General features: G+C 45.5%; 1 protein-coding gene across 1 annotated transcript in view; it reads left to right on the plus strand.

Moving 5' to 3' along the window:
- The window catches only part of EXOC4 (exocyst complex component 4), a 289405-nt gene that overhangs the window by 208613 nt on the left and 64756 nt on the right, over positions 1-16036 (plus strand). The window contains exon 11 of the mRNA XM_005530978.3: positions 8283-8502. Within this exon, the coding sequence (XP_005531035.1) occupies positions 8283-8502 (220 nt within the window). The remainder of the gene's footprint in view (positions 1-8282; positions 8503-16036) is intronic.

Genomic DNA, 16036 nt, shown 5'->3' on the forward strand with positions numbered 1-16036 from the left:
TAAATTAGTTTAAACTCTAAACTTTAACTTTTTACCCCAGTGACTTAAGAAAATTCTCTAATTTACGCACTCACACTTTCAGTTTTTTATTTAACTTTAATAGTTATTTTCATGGTGTTACATAAAATTCAGTGTTTTCTTGGATATCAGAGATAAGGGCACAGAGATAAGACTCCAACAGGTGGGTCTGTTCCACGCTGGGGGATTTCAGGGACACCCAGAACTCCTCTGGAACGCAGCTCCTGGAGGGAGCAAACGTCACCCCCTGTGCTGTCCCTGCACACCAGGGACAGGGGTTTGGTTCAGAGAGTCTTTAGGGTCCAAACAAAGCTGGAGTTTTGTCAGGTTTGATCTAAAACCCCTGCAAAGGTGTGGAGCAAACTGGAGCCGTCTGCTGTAGGGAGTGAAAGCCAACCCCAGTGCCAGGATGGTTTGGGATGGAGGGACCTTCAGGCTCATCCCATGGGCAAGGACATCTCCCACTGTCCCTCGGTGCTCCCACCTGGCCTTGGACACTTGCAGGGATCCAGGAGTAGCCACAGCTTCTCCGGGAACTCCATCCAGCCCTTCCCCACCCTCCCAGACAGGAATTCCTTCCCAGTCTCCCATTTAACCCCACCATCTTTCAGCTCAAACCCATTAAGCCATTCCTTTAGGGAAAGCAGCCCCAAATCCCTTGTCCCACACGATATTTTTTCCCAGTGTTTTCCCAGGGCTGTGATGCTGATACATTTCACAGCCTTCCTCTCACAGGACAACTCTTGAGTTGTACCATTTTGTACCTTTTGGAGCTCATTTTCTCCAGGAGGGTCCCCAAACTCCTGGCTGCTCCTCGTTCAGATTTTCCCCCTTTGAGAAAATCCCGCCTGTCTCTTCGCTGAGGTTTGGCAAAGCATGGAATTGCTGCTGATTCCTGAATTTCCCTCCTGCCCTCGCAAGAGATGAGAGGATGGAGAGCAGGAGATCTGAGCTTCCATCCAGCCTCGCCAGAAACTTCCACTGGCTGGGGTCTCATGATATTTGGGAAGGACGAGGGAGGAATCTGAGCTGCAGGGCACAAGGTAAACATTTCTCCACGTCATGAATGTGATTAATTCTGCCTCTCCAGCTCCTGGTCCCAAACACAAGCCAATATTCCCCTCTGGAGACATCAGAAGAAATTGCACCTTGAGAGAGTCCCGTTACATCAGAAATTTGTGTCCTTCAGGTGGCAGCTGAGCATTAAAGAAACAATATTTTTAGCAGCAGTTGAGAGCTAAATTTTAATTTACTATTTTTTTTTCCGGGGTGTTTGTGGGTGTTTGCAGGACCTCAGAGACAACGAAACACTGATTTTTCTGTCACAGCTGCAGGGGAAGGAGGCATTTCTTACCTCAATCTCATGGCTGAGCAACCACAACACAGAAATCGATTCTTTAAATCTTGTATTTTTTTTAGCTGCTGTTGAAAAAGAGAAGTCCTGGGCTCTTTTATCTTCCAGCACTAAAGCTCTCAGCTCTGTGGGGACATGGAACCTTTTTACAGTAACCAAAAGAATTATCTCGAGTAGCTGAGCCTTTTTATGGTTTGGGAATTTGTGTTTGTACAGGGGAAGGAGTGGATTTGGTGATTTATCCAAAATAACCCATTAAACTCAGCTTGGGGTCATGGGAACAACTCTGGCTGGTGCTGCCAGGTACTTGTAATTAATTATTACTTAATATTTCAGAGAAAAACACCCCAAATGCCGTGTTTGCTGTTAGCAGCACTCATTCCTCTGGTTGTCCCCTTCCTGAATGTTTTCTAGGCTATTTAATGTTTCAAAATAGCAGAAAATTCATGCTTTTTGTCTGGTATTTGGTGATTTTTTGGGTCTGGTTTTGCTAATATTTTAAACACACTTAAAAGTAACAAAACCTCCTTTGAGTCTCCCAGAGCTGTGTACACTTCTTTTGGTGATAATATATTTTAATTATATAATAATTATAATAATTATTATATATTATAATACTATTATTATATAAATTATAATAAATATATATAATTTAAATATATAACAATAATTTTAATTTTAGTCACATTTTGGGGTCACCTAGAAAGGATCTTAAACCTTTTTTCCTCTCTTTGGAGTGACTTTGTCCAGAATCAGTTCTATTACCTTGCATGGCCACGATGTTTATGGGCAAGGTGTGAAACATCAGTCCTGGGGTGGGTGGTCATGGACCAAAATAATTCCCTGCAGTGATGTTTTTAGGCAAAATGATGTGATTTCTGTTACTTTAGGATCTGATTGATTGGTCTTCAGTGGCAATGATCCATGTCCTGCAGGGAATGTTTTGAATTTAATTGCATTTATTGTGCTCAGCACTTGTGTAATGATCAGGATATTTTAGTCGGGGAGCACCTCCAGGCCTCACTTTGCCCTTCCAGGACCTAAAGGGGCTCCAGGCGAGCTAGAGAGGGACTGGGGACAAGGCCTGGAGGGACAGGACACAGGGAATGGCTCCCACTGCCAGAGGACAGGGATGGATGGGATCTGGGGAAGGAATTCCTGGCTGGGCTGGAATTCCCAGAGCAGCCCCTGGATCCCTGGAATGTCCAAGGCCAGGCTGGACATGGGGGCTTGGAGCAGGCTGGGACAGTGGGAAATGTCCCTGCCCATGGATGGGGTAGAATAAGAATATTTAAAGTCCTTTCCAACCCAATTCTTTCCATTATTCCATTGACCCTCTCCCAAAATTCCCACTGTTGATGTGAGGTGGCTTCCTGAGTGTGTCATGGATGATGTGGGATCTTCCAGGTTTCTCTCTTAGTTTAATGTGTCCTCAAACTTGCCAGAACTCACAATCGTGGCTATTTTATCTCTAATTTCCTTGAATCTGGAAAACCATGTTGGAATTTTCCATTCTGTCAGCGTCTGGAATCCAGTTCAAGGGATTTCTGATGTTTTCCTTAATATTTCCTTGCTCTGCTGAAGCTCCCCAGAAGGTTCATCCCAGGTACTTGGATGTTTCATGACTAAGGCAGAGGGAAGAGAGCAGTTCAGGATCACACAAAATTGAAATGTAAATTTGGGCTGAATGTCAGAAAAAATTGTCTTAATAAGGTTCTGGAATATTTGATATTTTTTCCTGTCATTCATTGGTTTGAGGAGGGAATTTCAGATATTATTACCATCATCATTAAGGCGAAGAGTCATTGATGCTCTGCACTTCCAATGCCTTCAGTTTCTTTTAATGATTTAGAAGACATCTGATAACAAGGAGTCAGAAGAAAGCCTTGGGAAGGCAGGAGTTGTAGGTTTCTAAATCAATCCACGCAGCTTTTTTAGGTTTTACGCTTTTTATCCCACACTTTCAGCTTAGGTAAGACAGTGCACACAGCCAATTAAGTTGTGAGCTAGAATGAATTAAATTTTCTGAAATGAGGTGCTTTTTTTTTTTCTTTTTTAATCCAAATGACTGTCATTTACCAAAAACTACTTCATTTCCCTGAAAGTGCTTTTCAGTCTAAGGGGAATGCTTAATTGCAGCCACAAATCACCTCAAATGCTTTTATAGGAGGATAAAACAAGTTGAAAATTGTGCATAATTTTAAAAATGCAGGTTCTGAATTCAGGATAAGGTGCAAATTTCTATTTTTTTTTTCCCCCTTGACTTCTCTGTTGAAGAACTCCATCCTCACTGTGACATCTCCTAAAAGTGTCCTTCGGAGCAGGGATGTCCCTGTGAGCCTTTTTTAAGGATTTCAGGCAATTCCCAGGAATATCTACAGTGACCATCATCCAAAATTTGGTGACACCCCTCAATCTGGATTCTTATTCAGACAAAGCATTTTTGCATTTTGGAGGTGGAACACAATTGATAGTTCTGAAATCAGGCTGGGAGAGCTGGGAATGTTCCCCTGGAGAGGAGAAGGCTCCAGGGAGAGCTTCCAGAACATTCCAGGAATTCAAGGAGCTCCAGGAGAGCTGGAGAGGGACTGGGGACAAGGCCTGGAGGGACAGGACACAGGGAATGGCTTCCACTGCCAGAGGGCAGGGATGGATGGGATCTGGGGAAGGAATTCCTGGCTGGGCTGGAATTCCCAGAGCAGCTGTGGCTGTCCCTGGATCCCTGGAATGTCCAAGGCCAGGTTGGACATTGGGGCTGGGAGCAGCCTGGGACTGGGGAAGGTGTCCCTGCCATGGATGGGGTGGAATTAGATGATCCTTGAAGTCTCTTCCAACCCAAACCATTCTGGGATAAATATTTCTGGAATAGCTGTGGGTCAAATTGCCTTTTTTGACCTCTAAAAGTTCCGTGGATGGCTTGGATGAGTAGCACAATGTTTTTGGAGAGGACTCTTAGGATGTATTTTTTCCATGCTGTTAAACACTTCTTTGTTCTTTATAAAGAACAAATTCTGTTGGAATAAGCCAGCCAGCAGGATCTGGAATTGAAATAAATAAATAGCACTGCGTGTGGCTGTGAATGTGTGGCCATGTCTGCCAGGCAGAAAATAGGGAATGTCTGCTGGCAAGAGCCACCCAACATTTCCCATTTCAAACACTCATTTTCAGTTTCTTGTAGTTTGGCTGATCTTTTATTGCCAACTGGGTTGTTTTTTTAAGAGAAATATATCTGAGATAGTTGGTTGTTTTTTTTCTGAGAAGAAATTCTGGTTGAATTCTGGTGAGTTCTCCTTTGGCTGGGAATTTCTATCTCCACATTTCTCAGCAAAGGAAGTGTTGGATAAAGGGTATGGAAAATAACCTCAAATTTGGTTTATTTGGACCCCTTGAAAGCTCAAGTGCAGTGCTCGCACTTCTGCTCCATGGCAGCCGAAATTCCCAATGGACACAATTCCAGCTGGAGCTCAGCGAGACCAAGCCAAAGGCAAGGGCTGGTTCCTGAGCCAGCCCTCGTGGTGTTTTTTGGGCTCCCAAATCTGCTGGGCTCCTGCTAGAGAAACACAGGATGTCCGAGTGGGATTGGGAACCGTGGAAAGTAAGAGAACCAATGGTGGAATTCCCAGAAATGGGAAGGATGTGACAGGAAGAAGTCAGGATAGAGGGAAGCAGAGAGCCCTGTGGCACTTGGTGGCAGAAGAGTCACTCTTGGTGTCACGTTTCTTCAGGTGACAGTTGTGTGTTGGTGTGACTCAGGAATTCCCAACGCTGTGACATTCCCTGACCATCCCATTCCTTGGACAAGGATCATGGTGTCATTGGGGCTGTGATGTCCCACACAGCGGGGCAAAGGGAGGTGGCACAAACAGCTCCCATCTCTTTTCACTGTTTAACTTTGCATCCTTAATTCATGGAATCATGGAATGGTTTGGGTGGGAAGGGACCTGAAAGCCCATCCAGTGCCCTGTCTAACCTGGCCTTGGACACTTCCAGGGATCCAGGGGCAATCACAGCTTCTCTGGGCAACTCTTACTCCTCTTAAATAGAAAATAATATTAATGTTTTCAGTTTTTAATCTGTTCTTCATGGAATTCTGAGTAACAGTCCAGCCCATGGAGGGTGCCCCAGTGCTGCCATTTAATATCCCAGGAAGATTCCTGGTGCAAATTTCACCTGCACCTGGAACTTTGTGACCCTTGCTTGAGCCCCCTGCTCTTGTGCCCAGCGGGATTTTGAAGGTTGGAGCTCCAGAGTGGCTGCCTCGGGTGCAGAGCACTGTGGGACTCATTCTGCCTGCTGGAAATTTGGAGAGGTCATCCCTGAACCACAGCAGATCCCAGCAAATGGGATCCCAGTTGTCCTCTGAGGCTGTAAAAAGTACCTTGTCCCACTGGATTATCAAATCCAGGAACTCTGGGCCGTTCCCTGCTATAAGCCACACTCTTACACCCATTGTTCATTTTTCTTTACCTTTTCTCTGCTTCCATTTCCCTCGGCAGAGATCTTTGGGATTAAATGAAGACTTCACTGGTTTCCATTCCCATAATCATTCCATCAAACTATCCTTGAGCATCCCAACTGAAGGTCTCACATCCGTATCCTCCAGTTCTCCTTGCCCTGCACGGCTTCAGTCTTAATAACTTCCTGCTGCTATCGAGTTGAATTCTGCTTCCTAAGCTCCTGATCATTTGTTCTTTATCACAAGTGATGCTGAGCACTCACAAATCCCCCCTCAGCCAGTGCTGTCTGGCAGCTCCCTCGTAATCCATGATTATTTTGTGGTTCCTATCCAGGAAAACAGGGATATGGTTTGATCCTGACCAGCACTAGTGAACCACACTTGTCTTGTCCATGCCAAGACGTTAAAACTTAATGAGTCATCAAGGAGAAGTTTTCTGGAGATGAAGGCACAGATCTTTAGGAGAGATTTGAAATGGTGATTAATGCCAGGCACTGGGAAGCAAAAGTTCCTGGTGGCACCATTTTCCAGCACTGACCTTTAGTCTGTGGTGCAGGAGACATTTGGGAACACCATCAGGGTGTTGTGGGATGAGGAGTTCCACTGCTGTTGTAGGTCAGCACATCTGAGCTCTGATGGTTTGCACATGGTCATTCTCCCTCTAAAAGACTAATTTTACTTGGTTTAGCCATTTTTTGAGCATTTTCTGGATTTTAAAAGTGTTTAAAAGCTGTTCTGTCACCTTGCTGGATGTTGTTCATTCCCAGTTCGAGCTCCTGAGCTTCTCTTTCCCACCTGAATGGCTTTCAACAGTAAATTTCACATTTTGGGGGAGTTCTGTGCTCAGTAAGTAAACTTATAAAGGAAGAGTGAGAGATTTACTGACAGCCATGGAAGGACACAGTAAATGAGCTCAACACAGTCCCATCAACCCTGGCAATGTCCCCTCAAGGACGTGAGTGATGTCACTCGGAACCGGTGACATCAGCTCTGGTATTTCCGGGATCAGCTCCATGGAGTCTCTGCTCTCTTCCCAGAAAACTTCACTCTTTCCCTGTTTTACAAAGCTGATTCCCATTCTCACTCTGTGAAATCCAGGGAATAAAGCTGCTGTGATTCCCTCCCTGCGGCATGTCTCTCTTTGGAGAACCAATCTCCCAACTGAATTCCAAAGGGATCCCCCCTCGGAGGCTGCATTGTCCAAATGTGTCACTCCAGACCCATGGAGTCAACAGGGGGAGGATTTGGGGAGAAAAGAGCTCGGATTGGAAAGAAATCGTCCATGGGAATTGGCTCCTCAGTCAGTGCTGGGAAGGGAAGCAACTCCTCTGGAGTAAGGAATGTGGAGGTGGAAAATTACGGATAACTAAGGAGATCTCATTGAAAGGTTTGGGAATAGGGTCAGTGGTAAGGAATAAAATCATGGAATCCTTGAGGTTGGAAAAGACCTCTGAGATCACCAAATCCAACCGTTGCTCACCACCAAGCCATGTCCTAAGTGCCACACCCCTGTTTCTTGCCAGGGATGGTGACTCCACACTTCCTGCTCCACTTCCTGACCACTTCTCACTGCATAAATTTTTCCTGATATCCATCCTAAACCTCCCTCAGCACAACTCACAACAGCATAGCTCAATCCACTATGGCTCCAGATACTCAATCCCTAATTGTTTTGAAAGGAATACCAATTCCACTGCCTCAGATGTAGTTAAAGACATGACGAGGTAATTTCTGGAATAAACTCCTCCGTGGTAACCAGATGGCGGCACAGAAATAAAGAGATTTTGCAGGAGATGGCAAACATTTGGTGCTAAAATATTCCCAGAATCATCCTGCTGTTCTGTGTGCTCAGGAATGGGATCCTGGGATGGAACAATAAAGGGTGATAAAAATACTCCGTAACAGACATCCATAATGCAGGAGGATAATGGCATCATGCATAGACATTGTGTTTTTTTCATGTTTTTTTCTGTATTTTGAGCTGGAATATTCTGTTGTTCTGTTTGGAACCCACCTGTGGGACTCAAGTGATCATGCCCAGAACGAAGCTTGGCTTTTAAAAGAGACTTGTGGCATCCTAGCTTTTTTAACGGTGATTTTATTTTTATAAGGACATCTTCCCAACGTGTCCCAAATGGAAAAGCCAAATTTTTTTGGACAGACAGGAATTGTGCCTGGGATGTGGATTTTCTCTCATTGTATCTGTCCTTCTCCAGCAATTTAGTCTTTGTCTCACCAATTGTTTGTATTTTATCTTTTTTTTTTTTCCCCTAAAATTACACTGTGGACCTTTTCTCCTCTTAATCCCCCAAGATGGGACAGTCCATGGTCGTTCCCACACTGCTGGTGCTCAGCTCTGAAACGCCAGAATAGCAAAGGCCAACACCAACAAATCTAAAGTGTCCGCATGATTTAATTACATTTAATTTCATTCTTCCCCTTCCTGTTTTCCAGGTTTATCCAGGAGATCGAGTTTGCCATGGAGCTGGGCCCAGGCAAGCAGTGCCCGCTGCGGGAGTTCCTCACCATGTACATCAAGAACATCTTCCTCAACCAGGTCCTGGCCGAGATCAACAAAGAGATCGAAGGTGTAACCAAGGCGTCGGATCCCCTGAAAATCTTGGCCAACGCCGACACCATGAAGGTCCTGGGAGTGCAGAGGCCTCTGCTGCAGGTAGGAGCTGAGTGACCGCTCAGGACGTCCCTGGTTGTCCCTGTCCAGCCATGACCTGGTTGTGGATCCCATAAGGGAAAATGTGGAGCTGCTGGAGCAGGTCCAGAGGAGGCCACGGAGCTGCTGTGAGGGCTGTGAGAGCTGGGAATGTTCCCCTGGAGAGGAGAAGGCTCCAGGGAGAGCTTCCAGAGCATTCCAGGGCCTGAAGGGGCTCCAGGAGAGCTGGAGAGGGACTGGGGACAAGGCCTGGAAGGACAGGACACAGGGAATGGCTTCCCACTGCCAGAGGGCAGGGATGGATGGGATTTGGGGAAGGAATATTTTCATGTGGTTCTCTCTCAGTAGTTCTGGGGACACCTGCCCATCACAGAGCTCTGCAGTCAGGCCAAGCACACATTCCAAGCTCCCAGGAGGAGCAGGTCTGGGATCTGATCCTCCCAAGCATGTTGGTGATTGATGTGGAGCCGCACAGCTCCCTCCATCAGAAAGAGATGTGAAGGATTTGGGTTGGAGATGGAGTGTTTGTAGGAGAAGTCTGCTTTGAAACACCTTTTTTGAACTCCAGTGTGGAGCAGTGATAAAAGCAGAAAATTGTCATCCCAGCTCCGTGGGGAACAGGACAGTGCAGAATCCCACCTCAAAATTCTGATTTTCATGTGCTGCCTGGGACTGCAAGGAACGAACTGACTCTTGCTGTTGGTCATGTCAAGCTCTCTTAATCCTTTGAAGTTATTCCCTCTTTCCTGGGAAATCCTCTTATCCATCCTCTTGTCAGGGATGGATAACACTGGCAGAGTCCTTAGGAAGCAGCACCTTTATCCCAAGGTTTATGTGGCCATCTTCCATCCCAGTGTACAGCTGTAAAACACAGGGATATTATAATGCCACACAATAATAGGAATAACTATTATTATTGTTACCATTTCCAGAATTTTGGATGGATTTATGGTCACTAACTCATGCAGCAGGGCTGGGATGGTCCTTTCAGAGCCAAAGGAAAATCAAATTCCAGAACAACATTTCCAGAAGTCCCTAGAGGGGAACAGTTTCTTTAGAAAGGGGTCAAAATTCTCTTTGCAGGAATTGAAATTCTGTTTTGGAGCTGCACAGAATCCCTGGATTGTTTCCTTCCCAAGCTTTACCAGCCTTAATAAGGATAAAGTATTTTTTGTGGCTTCATTTCACATGAAAATGGGTTCTATAATATCAGTATATTTCCTTAAAGGTCATTAGGGGTTGAAAACTCAGAGTGGCTTGGAATTTTTCTCATCCAGTTCCTTCAATTTGTTTCTCATGATGGATGGAAATCGTTTTGAACTGGAATTACTCTTGGTCAAACTGTCCGTGGTCAGGAGGTCTTGTTCCCGACATTAGAGAAGGGTAATTCTCTGAAAAGAGAAGAAAAATTGCTGCCTCTTTGAACCAGCTCATCCGAATAGCTCCCTAAAATAATCCTGTTGATTTTCCGTTAAAGGGGGGGAAAAAAACTCGCTATTTCTGCATGACAGTGCTGGAGCCTGAAGTCTCTGCCCTCATCACCTCATGGATAAGATGGAAATGTGGTGAACCAAGCTCTCCCCCAGCTTTTCCCCGTTCCAGGGTTCCTGGTTTATCCATCCCACTCTTGGCTATCCCAAAGATCTCTCTGCAGCCTCTGTGGCTGTGATTGGAACACGGGAATTTATCTTTGGAATCACTATCAGCAGGTGTTTCAGCTGAATTAGGTGGGAGATAACAGGTTTTCCAGCATTGTGTCCTCACAGATGAATCACCCATTCCTCTAAAGATTATCCTTTAAAAAAATCGTCCTCTCTAAATATTCCATTTTGCCGCCTTGTTTTCCATTCTTCCCTCCTCAAATGTAAAAACACTTGAAGCCCTTTTTCCTTTGCAGAGCGACTGATTCACCGTGAAACTCATTTGTCTCAAAATTATTCAGCATTAAATTTCAGGCTGTAATTGTTTAAATCGATCCTAAATTAGGCTACAAGTGCCTCGACAGCTTCTCACGGCCTGTTCTTGTTGGGTTCTCAACGAGGTGATAAATCTTTCTACCCAGGTGGTCACTGGCCTTAAAAACCTGTTGCTCCATCTCCAAAAAAATGCAAATTGCTTCGCTCTGGAGCAGCAGGGTGGGATTTTTTTCCTTTCCTTCAAAGCCTCTTTCGTTTCCTTTCATTTTTTATCTCAGCGTGGTGTGGATGATGCACCTGATACTTTTTAGGCCAAACTCCAGCATCTGAAAATCCCAAAAAAAAACCGTCCTTGAAGAGTCAGGGTGTGCAGCTGTTTTACAGGATATTGCAGGAATTGCTGGAGCTAATTACCACAGCACCCACTCCATGCACGGAGTCATTCACTTCCAAGGAGACATCCCGGAGAGCTTCTGGAATGTTTTCTTCCCATCAAAAAAGTGGTTATTAAGGAGAAATATGGTCCCAGCCAGCAGCTTTCGATGGCTCACCAGTGCTGATGGTTCCATGCTTTGATGGAGGCTGGATGTTATTATTTATTATTGTAAACAAATTAATTGTCTTTCCAGGCTGGCTCCCAGCCTGCAGCATCCATTAAGGAGCAGGCATGGCTGATCCATTGGGGTTTTTACCATTCAAGGATAATTTTAAAGCAATTTTAATGGTTCTGAGCCTCATATTTAATTATTTTTGCAGCAGCAGCAGCATGGTGTTACAACCGAGATGTTTTCAGCTCTTGTTTATGTGTTTCACATCAAGAGGGTAAAACCCACCAGCAGAATTTGTGCCAAATCCCCTTTTCTAGCTTAAAATGAGAGGCAAAATTATCTCTCGGTGGGAGTCTGACTCTCCCTGTTGCTTTCAGTATTTCTTCAGATAGTTTTTCCTCTGGGGGGAACATTTACTGCAGCTGCTGCCTTTTGTGGAAGCTTTCAGAAGGCTCTGGTGTAAGTCAGCTGCAGATGTGTGAGTTCTCCACCGAGGAGTTCCGAGCTGCACAAAAGCAATTGCTTTAGGCACAGCGTCAGGGATTCAGTTTATTTTAAAAAATCAACTTTCACTTGCACGTTCAGCACATCCCAGGGCAGGGAAGTTGCGTGTGGATATTTTCAAGCAGTGCCCCTGGCAGGTGGAATTATTTTCATCCTCTTCAGATCAGCACAAAAGGAAAGTCACGCTTCGCACACCATCCCACAGATGTGAGTCATGTCTGACCTGAAGGGAGAAGTGTTTGAGGCCTCTGGATCCTGTTAATCCCTGAAATCACTTTCAAGGGATGCCTCTTCCATGCCTCTTCCATGTCGTGCGTAGGAGTTGGTCAGGAGCTGGATAACCCTCGTTTGCTCGGTGATGAATCATTAAATCGTGGGATATTTTGGGTTGGAAGGGACCTTGAAAGGCCTTTCAGTCCAGCCCTGCTGCCACGAGCAGGGACATCTTCCACGATCCCAGATTGCTCCGAGCCCCATCCAACCTGGCCTGGAGCATTTCCACTGAGATTTGGGTGCAAAATGTTGATCCTGGTCCTCTCTGAAGCCACCAACGTGTTTTGTTCATGTCAGCCAGAGCTGCCATCTTCTCCCCTCTGAGGGTGGGGAGGCCCCGGCACAGAATTCCCAGAGAAGCTGTGGAAGTGTCCAAGGCCAGGCTGGACAGGGCTTGGAGCAGCCTGGGACAGTGGGAGGTGTCCCTGCCCATGGCAGGGGGTGGAATGGGATGGGCTTGAAATGGGCTTTTCCAGCCCAAACCATCCTGGGATTCCATGAAGGGACCTCACCCTCACCCTGGCCTGTGCATCTTAAATTCAGTGCCAGTTCATCCAGTACTGACTAGACACATAAAACCACTAAAACTTCCTTGTAATTTACATTATTTCCATTTTTTTCCCTCTTGCTTTCAGTTTTTCCTCAGAAATTGGGAGTAAACCACACATATCTGCCCCCAACCTCCATCCCAGGCCTTGATTGATTATTTAAATTACCCGAAGAGCCCCACCAGGCTCCCTCAGCAGCAGCACTGCTCTCATAAATCCTCATTTTGCCTCACAGGGCTGGTGTCAGACCCAGCCCCCGGTCCCTCCCTGGCCAGAGGAGAAGCCTTTTAGCCTGGCCACTCGTTTAAAGCTCCAGCTGCACATTCCTCATTTGCAAACTCATTAGGAATCCCTGGCAGCAGAGCAGGGCCCTGGGATGCTGAGGCAGAGCAGCTTTTCCTCAGCCCCAGGGTGCTGCTGAAAACCCAGTGTGAAGTCACAGATCCAAGTGCCAGAGGACCCAGTTTTCTGTTTTTTCTCCAGCTTTTTCTCTCTAGCTTTCTGCAGTTTTAAACCAGTGCCTTGCCTCTGCTGGGGTTGTTTTGGTGATGGATGAGCTACAGTTCCAGGAGGAAACTGGAAAGTCTGATAAACTGCATTTAAGGGAAGCTGTATTGCTCCATCACCAATATTCCTCTAGGAATTTCTTTCATGGAATCCCAGAATGGTTTGGGTTGGAAGAGACCTCAAGCATCATCTCATTCCAGCCCCTGCCATGAGCAGGGACACCTTCCACTACCCCAGGTTGCTCCAAGCCCTGGCCTTGGATACTTCCAGGCCTGGGACATCAAAAACTTCCACAAACTTCTGCAGGAAACCTGGTTCTTCCATAACTTTCTTTTCCCTAGGAAAGTTAAGTATTTGCTGTTCCAAAACACACCAGTGGTTTAATTTGGGACCTTGGTTGGGCTGGGCTCTCTGCACCCATCAGCTGAAGTTTGGGTCCCCCTCTCACATCACAGATGTTTTTCCCTTCCCTCTCCTTGTTCCACTCCATAAATCCCAAATCCAGGCTGGAACAGTCTCACATGGAGCACTTGATGGATGGCTCCAAAAGAAGAAACTTCCCTGTGTTCTTGCCAGGCTCCTCCAAAGTCCCATTATTTTTCTTCCCTCGCATTTTGAAGCCTGGGCCCATTTCATCGAGGACGAATAACTCTCATTCCCAGGTTTTGAAATGTTTTGCTAATCACAAGTGCTGCATGAGAAGAGCCATCACATTGTGAATAATTGATGGCTACTTTATTGAGTTGTCAGCACTAATTCATCCTCCTTTTGAAGTGCTGCGATGTTCAAAGGAGTCATCCTTTCACAACGTGCTCATTTTTCAAGGAAAAGTTCATTTTTATAATTACTTTTTTTTTTTTTTCCCCCTTTCTCCCTCCCCCACTGTGGGATGCAATTGTAGCTGTGTGGCGAGAGGGAGGGATGAGGCACCCTCCAGCTTCTGCACCCTCTAAAATGCCTTTATTCCTCCTTTGGCTGCTCATTTCTCTGCCTCCCCCCTCTCGCAGAGGTTTAATTATACCTGTTTTAAAAGTGCATTTTGAAATATGACACCCAGCTCTGCCGCAGAACAAAAGAGACATTAATCTGTTGTTGAAAGGGAAGGTAAAAAGCTCTTTTTTTTGTGTATGTGGCAGGGGCTGCCCCTCCCTGACAAGCAGCGTTCAGTGGGAGTGGTTGGGATTTTGGAGGCAGAGGCTTGTCAACAGGGGAATTATAAAAGGAACAACAATGCAGGGATGCTGCCATTCCATTGGAATATTCCTGCTGGCACCCTGGGTTTCCTCCCTGCCTCTGGAATCTTCCTCCTGATGTGGATAAACTTTGCAGTTGGAAGGTTCACAGTGCTCTAATTTACATCTGAAAGAACTGAGGGAAGGCAGTAAATTAAAAGTTTCCTCTCCTGGTTCTAATCTGTAAATAGGGCCTTTCATCAACATAAAATAAAATAAAATAAAATAAAATAAAATAAAATAAAATAAAATAAAATAAAATAAAATAAAATAAAATAAAATAAAATAAAATAAAATAAAATAAAATAAGTTACAGTTTCCCTCATGCACACAAAGCTGTCAGAATAGTAATTTTTTTTTTTTTTTTTTTTTTGCAAATGATCAGCTTTTGTGCTGGGATTTTTGCTTGGTGTGAGCTGCACTGTAGAGAAGGGAAAAGCTTTTCTCTCTCACCATGAAGCTGTTGGGGGGTACCAGGTCTGGTCATCCTGGGGCTGATCCAGGATTTCCTGGGGAATTCACCCCACTGGGATGAGCTCTTTAAAATATTTAATGACTTTGTGCCTGATACTGATTTAGCAGAAAGCTGAGCTGTTTTTGAGAGGTCTCAGGTTTATCACAAGACATTTCCAACTTCTTCTCACCAAGCGTGGTCCTAGCAAGGGTGGTTTGAAAGGGCTCGGGATCTGGCAGCCAGGAATGCTTTACTTTTTGTTTGAATCCCTCTGAATTGTCTCTAAATCCTCAGCTCTGAGTTCCTGAATTCCTGTTGGTGATGGAATGGAGAGTGGGACATGGAGGTGAGGATGGGATTTGTGTGACCCGAGGTGAAAAATCCTCCCTTTCCACGCCAGGTGCTCTGTGCAACTGCCAGGATTCTGCTGGGGGACTGGAGCTCGTGAAAGCAGTTTAGCCAAAAAAAAAAAAATCATTTCCAAAGGGTATTTAACTGGTTCTTCACTTGGAGAGAGTTCAGGAAACTCCTTTTGGGAAGTTGATGTAGCCACATCCCTCGGCCACCTCCGTTCTGCTGAAATGGAAGATCTGTAAATACAGATTGACCTCATGCTGCAGCAACCACTGAATATTTAAAATTCCTCTTTCCTCCCCAAAAATTCCCTTTTTTTTTTTTCCCAGTGATGGACCCAAATTTCCGTTTCCTGTGCTGTACAGACCCCAGATGGGATGATTATCCCATTTCTCCATCACTTCTGGTGTTTGATGCATGTTCTCCGTCAGGCCTGGCCGTGTGTTATTCTGGAAAAGACGGGAAATTGAAATGTTTTTTTCTCCATAGGTATGAAACAAAAGCCTGTGCAAGCAGTAACTGAGTAGTATCCTGGTAGTAACTGAGTAGTATCCTGGTAATAACTGAACTTCTCCAGTTTGTTCCTTCTGTGTAAAGCTGAGTGAAATTTGCTGCCGTTAATTGCAACAACATTGGAGATGAATTCCCGCCATTCCATCCGCGGGAGATTAATTTCTCCTCGGCTCTCTTAGCATTCCAAGGGCTCTCCCATGAGTGATCTTGAGTGCCACCTGCCTTCCCAATAAAGCCTGGAATTCATCCGCGAATATGACAACAAATATGACAACATTCCAGAGACAATCTCCACTCGGAGTTAATTCCTGCTTCCCAGCAGGGCTCCGCAGTGACCCCGCTGGGTTTGGAAGCACTGCTATTTGGTTAATAGATGAATGTTCTGTGTGGATGGCTCCATCGGAGCCAAGCGTGGCTCCCTCTCCTTCCCACTGAATGCCTGCATGGATTTATCCACAGGACAATCACCGGAGCGCCGTTAGCCCTGGGAAAACAACAGGCGATAAACAAAGCGCTCCTTCCCCGCCATCCCTAACTGCCCGGGAGGCTTCTCCGAGATGCTCTGGCTGCTGGGAAGGGGAGATGGCTCTGGCAGGAAATGATGCACAAGTTTCCACGTGGGAAGGGAAGATCCATAGCCTCATCCAGCCCATTTTCCAAGTGGGATTGCTCATTATGGTGCTGGCCA

The sequence above is a fragment of the Pseudopodoces humilis genome, chromosome 5 (genome assembly GCF_049639895.1).
Source record: "Pseudopodoces humilis isolate 2021_Gansu_Grassland_sample_001 chromosome 5, ASM4963989v1, whole genome shotgun sequence".
NCBI classification, from domain to species: domain Eukaryota; kingdom Metazoa; phylum Chordata; class Aves; order Passeriformes; family Paridae; genus Pseudopodoces; species Pseudopodoces humilis.